Source organism: Sus scrofa, chromosome 6, assembly GCF_054392235.1.
Source record: "Sus scrofa isolate SSC_HxYL_T2T_F1_AM1 chromosome 6, Sscrofa_HxYL_maternal_Yorkshire_Landrace_v2.0, whole genome shotgun sequence".
Lineage (NCBI taxonomy): Eukaryota > Metazoa > Chordata > Mammalia > Artiodactyla > Suidae > Sus > Sus scrofa.
The window spans coordinates 112,420,130-112,432,560 of record NC_139388.1 but is presented as its reverse complement, the minus strand read 5'-3'; the positions used below and the strand labels follow the sequence as shown (position 1 = coordinate 112,432,560).

The following is a 12,431-nucleotide window of genomic DNA, read 5'->3' as shown; positions in this document are numbered from 1 at the left end:
CCTAGAAAGTGGAAAAATTATCTATTCAAGAATATACTTTACTTGGGACATAATCTCCAAAAAATGGTTATTAGTTAACTACATTCTGAAAAATTGAAGACTTACCATTTGTCTATGGATTCTAATAAGTTATACATTTAGAAATAGATGTGTATTATGAAATAGAAATATAATGTGTATAAAAACATTAATAAATGTGTCATTTCTAAGAACAGGATTTTTTGGAGTTCCCTGGTGGATCAGAAGGCAAAGGACTTGGCATTGTCACTGCTGTGGCTCAGGTTACGTCTCTGGCACTGGTTCAATCCCTGGCCCAGGAACTTCTCCATACTGTAGGTGTGTCCAAAAAGAAATGATAAGGGCAGGATTTTTCATTATCTGCTTAATTTAGGATACTCTTTTGAACAATAACATTTAGATAAATAAGTTTTAGAAATCACACCTATACATTCCCCCTTTATCTCCCCCTCCATGGTGCTGACTAGGGATGAGATTAAAAGTCATATAGATAATGATGGGAAAATCACACCTATACATTCCCCCTTTATCTCCCCCTCCATGGTGCTGACTAGGGATGAGATTAAAAGTCATATAGATAATGATGGGGAAGTCACCCTTACACTGCCTAAGTGTAAGGGTTTATTGCCAGGAAATTCAGATATTATGGAAAAATAAAAGCCCTGGGGAGTTTTTTTTATTATACTTTTGCCCGATACCTCGAATTTCACTTCTAGAAAATGTCCAACACTTCTAATTTTTTTTTGTATAATGATTTTTATTTTTTTCTATTATAGTTGGTTTATAGTGTTCTGTCAATTGTACAGCATGGTGACCCAGTTACACATACATGTATACATTCTTTTTTGTCACATTATCTTGCTCCATCATAACTGACCAGACATAGTTCCCAGTGCTACAGGGCAGGATCTCACTGCTAATCAACACTTCTAAATTTGGACATTTCAAATTCCAACATTTGATACATTTTTTTACCCTCACTTCTATGGCCTACAATTTGAATAAATAAAAGTTTATGAATAAACCTGTCATCAAATGTTCACAGTAGCTTTATTCATAACAGCCAAAAACAGTAGAAATGACTCAAACGTCCTTCAATGAATGCACTATTAAAAACAAACAAACAAAAAATACTGTGGTACATGCCCGTATCACACATACTACTCAGCAATACAAAGGAATGAAGTTTTGAAACATGCAACAACCTGGATAGACTGCAAGGGAATTATGCCGAGTTTTTAAAAAAAAAAAAAGCCAATCCAAAAAGCACATCCTATGTGATTCCACTTACAAAATATTCTTAAAAAGACAAAATTATAGTGACAGAGAACAAAATATGGGTGTCTAGAAATTGGAGGGACTGCGGTAGGAGGGAGCTTGTTAGGGACTTATCAGGGATCCTTGGTAGTCTTTCATATGACTGAACTAAATATACAAATATACACACACAAATGAGGGCATGTAAAATTAGTAGAATCTAAATAAGATTGGTAGATTGTATCAATGTCGATTTCTTAAATGTAATATTGTACTACAGTTATACAAGAAGTTACCAGTGGGGTAAACTGGGTAAAAGGTATAATATACTGTAAATCTGCAATATGCTCAAATAATAAGCTAAAAAAAACTTATGGAAAAATATGAGTTAGAAAACTGTTAAAATGTAAAACATAACAATAAAGGAAAACATTTTAGTGTTAAAAATAAAATCTGGGAGTTCCTATTGTTCTCAGTGGCTTAAGGACCTGATGTAGTCTCCATGAGGATGTTCCCTGGCCTGCTCATTGAGTTAAGGATCAGGCGTTGCTGCAAACTGTGGCATGGTTCAGATCCAGTGTTGCCATGGTTATGGCGTAGGCCTCAGCTGCATCTCTGAATAGACCCTAGCCCAGGAACTTCCATATGCTGCAGGTGCAGCCATAAAAATAAATAATAACATAAAAATAAAAACCTACGTGATCTTTTGATTTTTTAAAAAATCTTTTCCATCTGTCAAGTTCCTAGCTGGAGAAGCTTCCTCTTTTTTTCAGGTAATGAGGACAAACTCACAAGACCTTAAAAGCACTTGCTTGGTAAAGCATCAAATCATTCTTGTCGAATTAAGAAAATAACATGTGACCATGCTAGACCAAAGCCTAGAGTCAGCAGTTTTTCACCCTCTTCTACCCTTTCCAAAGTGTGTGAAAATTTACCTGCTGACAGATCTTCCTGTTTTTAATTTTGGCTGACTTCTAAAACTCAGGCCTGTCTTAAGAAGTGAAAAGTGCACCCAAGATGAAATGGAGTATTATCATGAACCATTTTAAAAGAAATGAAACAATGAGATAGAAAATCCTTATAAACTTCAAAAGAAAATTCTTGGGAAATATGGGAAGACTACTCTTTTATCTTATAAGCATTCAACACCTGTGAGGCATTTGTTCTGTCATGCAGATCAGTCCTCAAACAGGTTTATGTGTGTATGGGTATGCGTGTGTGTGTTTAAATTTTAGCATTTGCTATTCATCAAGTCAATTAGGCATCTACAATTAGAACCCCTATAAAGTGTGCTTTAATCCTGCTCCACACCCATCGGAAGGAATGAAGCTACACAACAATGTAGCTCCTGTATGAACAGGTAGTCTGTTCAAAAAAGTATTTGGGATTGTAACACTGGCAACTTGAGACACCTAATGAGGAAACAGCACTCAAAAGTCCAAAAGCAATGCACTACAATTAACCCTACATACACATGTAGGTGAATTTTGGATGGAATGAAGTAAGGGTCCCTATGTATAGTAACATAACACAAGAAACAAATTTAAGAATTCAGAAATAAGGCAAGAATTCAATTTGTTATAAACAAAATAAAATCTCTGCTTTAATTTTTACTCATTTTAGTTCGCTATCTAGAACAAACCATATATGTATGTATTTAAACCAAGTTATTTATGGTTTTGAATCAAACTGTAAGCCTAATAATACTTTTCTTGACAAATAGTGACTTTTTGTATATAGCTCAAATAATTAAACTACCAAAACCACTACTACTAGTATTTCTATAATTGTCTAATCAATTACTTCAAGTCCAAAGTAAAGCCATTTGTCTTTATAAGGTCCAGCCATACCTAAGGTGTGCTTAGTTTAATCTTAAGATTTAATTATCTCCAAATGGGTAAACTGGAGTTCCCACTGCAGTGCAATGGGTTAAGAATCTGACTGTGGTGGCTCGGGTTACTGTGGAGGCATGGGTTCGATGCTCAGCCTGGAGCAGTGGGTTAAAAGATCTGGCTTTTGCCACAGCTGCACCATAGATTGAAGCTGCAGATTGGATTCAATCCCTGGCACAGGAACTTTCACACACCGTGAGTGCAGCCATTTTTTAAAAAATGGGTAAATTAATTTTTGCTGGATTTTATTGAATTTATATTCATGCAAATGGAAAATAATACCTGAGAGTTAATGATAGTATTCTTTTTTTTGGCCACACCAGTTGCATGTGGAAGTTCCTGGCCCAGGGATCGAATCATGCCCTAGCAGTGACCTGAGTCACAGCAGTGACAATGCCAGATCCTTAACTGCTAGACCACCAGGGAATTCCAGTATTTTTTTACCTGATGTATAGCTGATGTACGATGTTATGTTACAGGTGTACAATATAGTGAGTCAATTTTTAAAGGTTATACTCTATTTATAGTTACTATAAAACATTAGCTATATTCTGTGTTGTATAACACACCCTTATAGCTTATTTCATACATAATGTACCTCTATCCCCTATCCCTCTATTGTCCTCTACTTCCCTCACCCCACTGGTAACCACTACTTTGTTCTCTATACCTGTGAGTCTGCTTCTTTTTTGTTATATTCACTAGTTTTTTTGTTTTTTTTTTTTTTAGTTTGTTGTATTTTCTAGATTCCACATATAAATGATACACAGTAGTTCTTTGTCTGACGTATCTCACCTAGCATAATACCCTCCAAGTCCATTCATGTTGCTACAAATGGCAAAATTTTCATTCTTTTTAATGGCTGAGTAGTATTCCATTGTGTGTGTGTACATATCTTCTTTATCCATTTATCTGTTGATGGACACTTAGGTTGTTTCCATATCTTGGCAATTATAAATAATGCTGCTATGAACACTGAGGTGCATGTATCTTTTTAAATTAGTGGGGGGTTTTTTTGGATACATACCCAGGAGTGGAACTGCCCAATCACAGGGTAGTTCTATTTTTAGTTTTTTGAGAAAACTTCATACTGTTTTCCAGAGCACTGATTTATATTCCCACCAACAGTTTATGATGGTTCCCTTTTCTCCGCATCTTCACCTACATTTGTTATTTGTATTCTTTTTGATTATAGTCATTCTGACAAGTGTGAGGTGATACCTCATTGTGGTTTTGATTTGCATTTCCCCAATGACTAGAGATTCTTAATAATGAGGACATAAACATTATGGACGAAAATTACATGCAATTCCTTTTACTGCTAATTCATGTAGCCTTAATCTGAATGTTATCTTTTTGGAATTTTTGATGAAACAACTAAGAAAATAAAAGGAGTAATCTAAAACTGAATCAAGAAATATGTATCCTGTCATACTAGGCCTCCATACTTTCCATTTCTTCAATGGTGCTCCAATTCTGCACTCAAAAATCTGTCTACTTCTCTATGAAACTGACTTCCATATTTATCAGATACAGAAAATATTATTAAACAAGATGTTGATGGCAGAATGTGGCACAGACAAGGAACCATTTTTTAAAGTGGTGGGATTCTGAAAAATGTTCTAAACTCCTTATTACTTACTCTTTTTCATAATAAAAAGCAACAAAATTGTATCCAAATGAATTCTGATGCATCTAAATTCTTACACATACCTAAGTAAAAATTATATAACTAAAGTACTACCTTCATAACACTTCTTTTGTATTTTTTTTTACCCTGACACGAAGGTTTAAAAGTAATGAGTCAATTTCAATTCCTATACATACTTCAACACCTGCAAAGTCTAGACAAGTCCATGTCTGATGTTTTTCAAATAGCCTCTTATACTGGTTTCTCCAAGTAGATACCCTACTTTAAAAAAAATTTAAGTACCCTTCAGGCATGTCTTTGATGTTATCATGGAGTCAGAGGATCTAATTTACATGGAACTATGTGGAACACACTGACAAGGGACTGTCAAGTCTTACTTAGAGCAAATCTGTCTGACCCCAATCAAAATGTTTTTAAATACACTAATTTTTAAAAATAGTCCTCATTTAATACTTTTAAGAATCTATAAGTGACTTTAAAATTCATAAAAGTAGACTGATCAATGTATTATAATGTACCAGAAGTTACCTTCTCTCCTCAGCTCAAACATATATCCAATACCTACCATTCAAAAAGCACAAAGAGGAGGTTCCCTCTGTGGCTCAGCGGTTAATGAACCCGACTAGGATCCACGAGGATGTGGGTTCAATCCTTGACCTCGCTCAGTGGGTTAAGGATCTGGCATTGCTGTGAGCTGTGGTGTATGTCGCTGATGTGGCTCATATCCCGAGTTGCTGTGGCTGTGGTGTAGGCCGGCCGCTGTAGCTCCAATTCGACCACTAGCCTAGGAATTTCCACATGCTGCAGGTGCGGCCTTTAAAAAATAAGGGAAAGAAAATACAAAGATATTAATCAAATACATCAGGAATACAGGACTGCTGTATTCCTCCCTTAAAGGTTTTCAGTATATACAATCCAATGCTCCCAGGGGTGTGATGACTATTAGAATATGGCCATGAGGAGTATATAATTTTAAAAAATTAACTTTTAGAATCTTACATGTTCTATAATCTGATGAGTGGCAAGTAGTTCTTATCAACAATATGTTATTTATTTTCTTGATGCTTCCTCATCATAAAATAGAGGTCTCCTGAAGACCCTGAAATGCCAATGAGCGAGCACAAAGAGGAAATCTGCCATATACTCTATCTGTTAATTTAAGAGCCTAAAAAATAAAACTGGCCCAGTTTTAAATGGGTACGCATAAAAATTCCAAAATGATGATCATGTGTCATGTGAAAAACAAGCAGTTTGGTTAAGTAATGAAATAACAGCAAATTAAGTCACATACAAAACAGTATGCATGTTGATCACAACATATATATACATATATATTACATTACATATATATATTTACAACTCAGTATTATTCAGCCTTTAAAAAGGAGGGAAATTCTGCAATATACTACAACATGGAGGAAACATGAGGACATTTTTGCTAAGTGAAATGAGCCAGTCATAAAAAGACAAATACTGTATGATTCCACTGGGAATAGTCAAAATCATAGAGACAGAAAGTAGAACAGTGGTTGCCAGGGGCTAGTGGAAAGAATGAATAGGGAGTTTAATGGGTATAGAGTTTCAGTTTTACAAGATAAAAAGAGTTATAGAGATGGTGGTGATGGTTGCACAATATTATTAAATACCACTGAACTATGTATTTTAAAATTTTTAAGATGATAAATTTTATGTAATGCACATCTCGACAATTTTTTAAACAAGTATCTCCACTCCTCCCCCCTCACCAAAGAAATGGAAGGTGAGGATTTTCTACATTTCCCAACCATTTCAATTTTCTCATGCTTATTATTTTGGTCATTTTTTTTCTGTTTCCACCTAGAAATAAGCATTTTAAAAAAACATAAAGGAGCCAATTAAAAGTAATCAGTATGTGAAACCTGATACAACTTTTTTGTAGTATCTCACAGTCTCTAGCTGGGATGGTTCACAGCAGGCATTGATAATACATAATGGTTGCTGCTTCATAATGACTGCAACAGCTAACACATATATTGCTTACTATGTACTTAACACTTTTCCAAATGCTTTATTTACATTAAGTTATTTAATATCATATGAGGTAGGTATTATCAGTATCCTTATTTTAAGAAAACACTAGTACAATTTATATCAGTGAATGTTTTGCCTATGTTCTTTTGTAGGAGTCCTTGGTGTCATGTCTTGTATTTAAGTATTTTAGCCATTCTGAGTTTATTTTTGTGCATGATGTGAAGGTGTATTCTAACTTCATTGATTTGCACGTAGCTGTCCCACTTGCCCAATACCACTTGCTGAGGAGATTGTCTTTTCCATTGCATTTTCTTGTCTTCTTGGCTGAAGATTAACTGACCACAGCTGTGCAGGTTTATTTCTGGGCTCTCTAGCCTATCCCATTGATCCATGTTGTCTGTTTTTCTGCCAATTCCATCTTGTTTTTTTCCTTTTTAGGGCTGCGCATGTGTTATATGGAAGTTCCCAGGCCATATCCCAGGTCAAATTGGAGCTGCAGCTGCTGGCCTACACCACAGCCACAGCAATGCCAGATCCAGGCTGAGTCTGCCACCCACACCACAGCCCATGGCAATGCCCGATCCTCAACCAACTGAGTGAGGGCAAGGATCAAACCCTCATCCTCATGGATGCCAGTTTGGTTTGCTACTGCTGAGCCACAATGGGAACTCCCCAAACTGTTTTGATTAATGTAGCTTTGTAGTATTGTCTGAATTCTGGAAAGGTTATGCCTCCTGCTTTGTTCTCTTTCCTCAGGATTGTTTTGGCAACTCTGGGTCTTTTATGGTTCCATATAGTATCCTTATTTATAGGTAAGGAATCTGAAGCATTATAAGGGTAAAAAACTTGGATAAGGCCACCACCTCTATTCAAGTGGAAGATATGGCTTTTGAATACTGGCAGTCCAGATCTAGAATTCAGGGACTTAACCATTCCATTCCATAGTCCTTTCTCAACACAGCACTACTCCCCCATGCACTATCAATCAAAAAGGCACAGAGATGAAAGTTTTAGATTTAGCATAGTACATACTGTTTTACATACTTCTCTAGCATCGCCTCTTGTCTACTTCCCCAATAAACTCCCATCTTTCAACGCATTCCCTTTTTTTTTTTTTTTTTGTCTTTTTAGGGCTGCACCCATGGCATAGGGAAATTCCCAGGCTAGGGGTCTAATTGGAGCTACAGCTGCCGGCCTACACCACAGCCACAGCAACACCAGATCTGAGCCACGTCTGTGACCTACACTACAGGTCAAGGCAATGCCGGATCCTTAACCCACTGAGCGAGGCCAGGGACTGAACCTGAAATCTCATGGTTCCTAGTCAGATTCATTTCCACTGCACCACGACAGGAACTCCTCAACACATTCCTTCTGATAGCTAAAACAAACTGCCTATAGTGCCTTGAATAAAATCAAACTATTACCTACAAATCTGCATATGCTATTTTCTACTCAGAACATCCCCTTCTCTTCTCCCACCATCTTCTGTACCTAGATAATTAGACTTAATCCAATTGTAAAGCTTGATCTGACAATTAAACGGCAACTCTCCCCTGCCCCTAAACACACATCCTGGTTCTTCTTTATTTCCAGATTTCAGGTACACTACAAAACCCCTTAAAAGTAGGACTATATATGATTCACATATTATTCAAAAGTTCTGGCACATAGTAAGTGTCCCCCCAAAACATTTCCTGACCAAGTGTCTCTAAGTACACTGAGGCTTGCAAGGAATACTTCTGGGTTCATATTTCAGAACCCATTAATTAAGGATGAGTCCATTACGAAGTTCTTCCATAAACTAAATTTACCATGGGGCAGTTTCAACACAGGCCCATATCCATACTTTAGATTCAGGTGGATCATGTTTTAATAGCTCTCCGGTATAAATTAAAACTATTAAGCACATAGAATTAAATCTATAGTTGCAATAGGTGAAGAAGAAACTAATGTAACATTTCCCACACATGGTTGCAATAGGTAAAGAAGAAACTAATGTAACATTTCCCACACATGGAAAAAAATGAATTACACTAAAGTCACAAAATTCAATAGATATATTAACGCTTAATATAAAACCCTGAGTTTAGTTTTAATGGTTTAGCTTTTAATAGTACATTTTAACACAATCACATCAATATACCATCCAAACTGCAACAGCTCAATCCCCTGTATGCTCATTGCATTTCATATAAACCTTTTAGCTCTTATTTCATTGCACTGTAATTATCTGTTCATATGACTATTTCTATTAGACTGAAGACTCTCTGAAGGCAAACTGCCATTTACTTTAGGATCTCAGGGCTTGGTGGCCAACTCAAGCACTGAGATACAAATTCCGAAGGTCTGTCGAATGATTTAGATACTATAAACATTCCCACAAATAATTTTGTAGAAGAAGGAAATTAAGTTTAGAAGTGATGTAACTTAGCTGAGATCACAAAGCAAATAGATAAATGAAATCATAATTCAAGATCTTCAGTCAACAATTCCTATGCCCTTTCCACTACACCACACATATTACCACTAGTAATTACAAGTTGTGCAGGAGCTACATCCTATGATGGTTATCTATAGTTAAAAAGCAGTAATTCAAAAATAAAAAATGAATCACAAAAATCGCAACTGTAAAGGTCCTTTAAAAATGAGATCTTTAAACCATCACACAAATTAGTTATTACTATTACAGTCTCAGCAGAATACTGCTATTTCAGAAAAAAATGTACCTTGTACTTCTTTATCATGATACTCCTTTAGTTTTGTCCAAAGATCCTTAAAGTCATTAGATACATCTGCAGAACCAGGGCTTCCACAACTGTTTCCTGAGATGTTCATCTTGCTTAATATACTCCACACTTCTATTGCCTAGTGTTTTTCAGATCTTTTCTGATACATTATATACATCTGAAGTTGTCTTCAGCCAGTTTAAATACCTGAAATGACAGATTGAAACGTGAATTTATCTTTGCATAATTTGAAGTCAGGATGACTTCAAGCCCAGTCAGTTGTTCTCAGGTTTTCCTTATTCACCTAGGATCAATTACTTTAGAATGCTGGAGGTGGGATTGAGGCGTGGAAGTGAGGATAAAAGATGATTATGGTGAGAAAAACCCCAATTTCAGTTATTTGCCTTAAGTTAAGCTACATTTTCCGATACTTTTTTTTTGTAAGAGATGAAGTAACTCATCCAAGGTCACACTGCTAGGACATGCTCCATCACAGCTGGAACTCAAATTCCAATTAACTCCAAAATACCTCTAAGGAGCCAAAAAAGAAAAAATCAGCCAATTATTTCTATTAAGCAAAAAGTTCAAAAAGTTTTAGTTACTTCAATGAACGATGTAAAATTGTATAATATTATATAGTGTAAAACCAATAGTGTAAAGTAAGTGTCCTTTAAGAAATGTGTTTATCTTCAGAGGTAGTAAAAAGGTTCTTCCCGCCCACCCCACCTAACAATTTACCAATACTAAACTTGCAAATTCTGGCTGACAAAACCCTCTCCAACCCTAGCCTGCATGCGTAGCACTTTTTGATGGCATCTCTTTTGAAACTGAACCGTTATTCGCTGCTTTTCTCAGAAGTGCGCACCTTGCCTTTCAAGTCTCATCTGCGCTAAAAGGTCTGAAATAATTTAATCCATTTCTATGCATCCCGTGGCACTGTAAACTATAAACCACCACACTGAAGGTGCTCAATGGAAGATTGCTTTCCTGTGACACCACACGTACTCTTACACAAGTAAGGCAAGCGCCGCGCCCCAGCTCACACAAAGGCCCTGAACAAACTGAATAGAGACTTTGAGTCGTCGTCTTACGAGCAGAGCAAAGGCCCAGAGGCCCGCATCCCAGCACCCTCAGCCATCAGCCTCTCTTTCCTCGCGGCAGGATTGGCGGGCCGCCCTCACCGCAACGCTACACAGGCAAACCGCAGGATTGACGCCGGAAGCGCGCGCCGCGACCCCCCGACGCAGATCGGCGCATGCGCGGGGCGGGCTCAGCTCCAGGAGACGCGCTCTCAGTTCGCGCGGAGAACCAAGGACTACGAGGAGCACTAACGTGTTCTCGCTTCAGTGCAACTTCCTCCGAGTTTAGGCAGCCCCGGCCGACTCCTCATTCAGCCCCAGAGCCGTACAGCCATTGCCACCTCGGGGCAGAACGCCTTCGGTCAGCCTGCAGCTCCGGGCCGGAAGTAGCCGCTAGGACCTAGCGTTCTGGGTCAGGGGAGAGGGATTCCTTCTACTCACGGGTTGCAAGATTGCCTCTAGATCCTGGAACGTTTCAGCAGGGAAGCAGGCACCCTCTGGGGCTGTGAAGAAACGGCCGTTCGCTTTTCTCCCCTTTCCCTCTACTCTGCCAGTTCCCCAGCGGCAAAGCCGCCCCCTCGGGGCAGCCCGCGCTTTCCAGGGCTGGGGGAGGGCCCGAGGGGCGCCCGCCCGGCTTGCCCCGCCCGGAGCCCGCGCGACGTCACGCGGAGTTCCCGCGACGTCACGCCCCTTCCTCCCGCCGCAGAAAGAGGCGGTGCCCCTCACGCTGCCTGCAGAGAAGCGGGGTCGGTGGAGAGTCACACGGGTGGGCGGTGACTGGAGAGCCGAGTGTCTCTCCTGAGCGGTGGGAAGAGGCTACCAGAGCTGGCGGCTGCCGCAGCGTTTTTGAGACATCACGGGGAAAGCTCACGCTGTTCTGTCAGCGGAGCTTCAAGTTCTTAGAAGTCTTCAATGTGTGTCTGACTTAAGCCCATTTCTGGGAAAGCACGTATGAGTGGCCTGTACCAGAGGGAAAGTAAAAATTATCTGAGGAAAGGAATGGACACGGATTAGTCTGACGTAGCTTTCTGCATTGTAGCTGTTTCCTATCGTTTAGTGATGTGACCCGACGGGACTAGGTGGTGAGGCCATATAGCAAAACGATGTATATTTTGCTCAGGTTAAAAAAGTTTCTGACGAACCTGAAATGAGACGGAATCGGAAGTGACGCATTATTTTTTGGACCAACATGCCATTAGGTAATTTTTCTAAATCAACGTTTTCTGTGGCTGTTTATCAACATTCAAGTTGTTGGTGTATCTTCCTATTTATCCTGATTTCTAGAAGAAGTGTTTTTAGCGTTAGAAATTGTGTAAATGAAGTTGGAGAAAATAAACAGAATAGACTAGAATCACAATATCTTTTAAGCCAGTACAATACTTTTCTGTAATAAGACCTAAGAGGACGTAAAGTGTAAAGGTAGTTTCCCCATTCATCCTGGTCCTAAAGGATGAATATTGCAACATACTCATTGCCAGTAGATCTAACAGGATGTTACTGTACCATCCTAGTAATGTTATAGGAACTTCGGTATCTTTAACTGTCATTCACTTGCGAATTTTGTTTTTAATAGTCTTTCATTTGATTAGATCTATTTATGGCACTATATACTTGCCCATTTGACACTTACTACAGTTTTTATTATTTAATTGTCTCCCCACTAGACTCAAGTTTTTTGAGGTCAAAGCCATGTCTTACTCATTTTTTTGTCTTAGAGACCAACCCAGTGGCTTGCCAGAAAACAGTCTCTGTGTATAAATAGATGAATTGGATAGCCCTTAAGTAGAGAATATCT

The 12,431-nt window shown here is 38.4% G+C and overlaps 1 protein-coding gene and 1 long non-coding RNA gene across 42 annotated transcripts in view; one reads left to right on the top strand and one right to left on the bottom strand.

Moving 5' to 3' along the window:
• Positions 1-12,431, bottom strand: part of RBBP8 (RB binding protein 8, endonuclease) — a 96,164-nt gene that overhangs the window by 69,223 nt on the left and 14,510 nt on the right. For 10 of the 35 annotated variants that reach the window (XM_084964355.1, XM_084964360.1, XM_021097735.2 and 7 more), the window contains one exon: positions 9,558-9,764. In XM_084964355.1, coding sequence (XP_084820481.1) covers positions 9,558-9,666 — 109 coding nt within the window. In that variant the 5' untranslated portion in view covers positions 9,667-9,764. Of the gene's footprint in view, positions 1-9,557; positions 9,765-9,861; positions 11,235-12,431 lie in introns of those variants that run through there. The other 25 variants (XR_014807739.1, XR_014807741.1, XM_005665309.4 and 22 more) reach the window with 8 other exon arrangements.
• Positions 10,851-12,431, top strand: part of LOC106510680 (uncharacterized) — a 429,859-nt gene continuing 428,278 nt past the window's right edge. For 6 of the 7 annotated variants that reach the window (XR_014807801.1, XR_014807800.1, XR_014807802.1 and 3 more), the window contains exon 1: positions 11,341-11,835. This is a non-coding gene — a long non-coding RNA (uncharacterized LOC106510680). Of the gene's footprint in view, positions 10,998-11,340; positions 11,836-12,431 lie in introns of those variants that run through there. The other variant, XR_014807803.1, reaches the window with a different exon arrangement.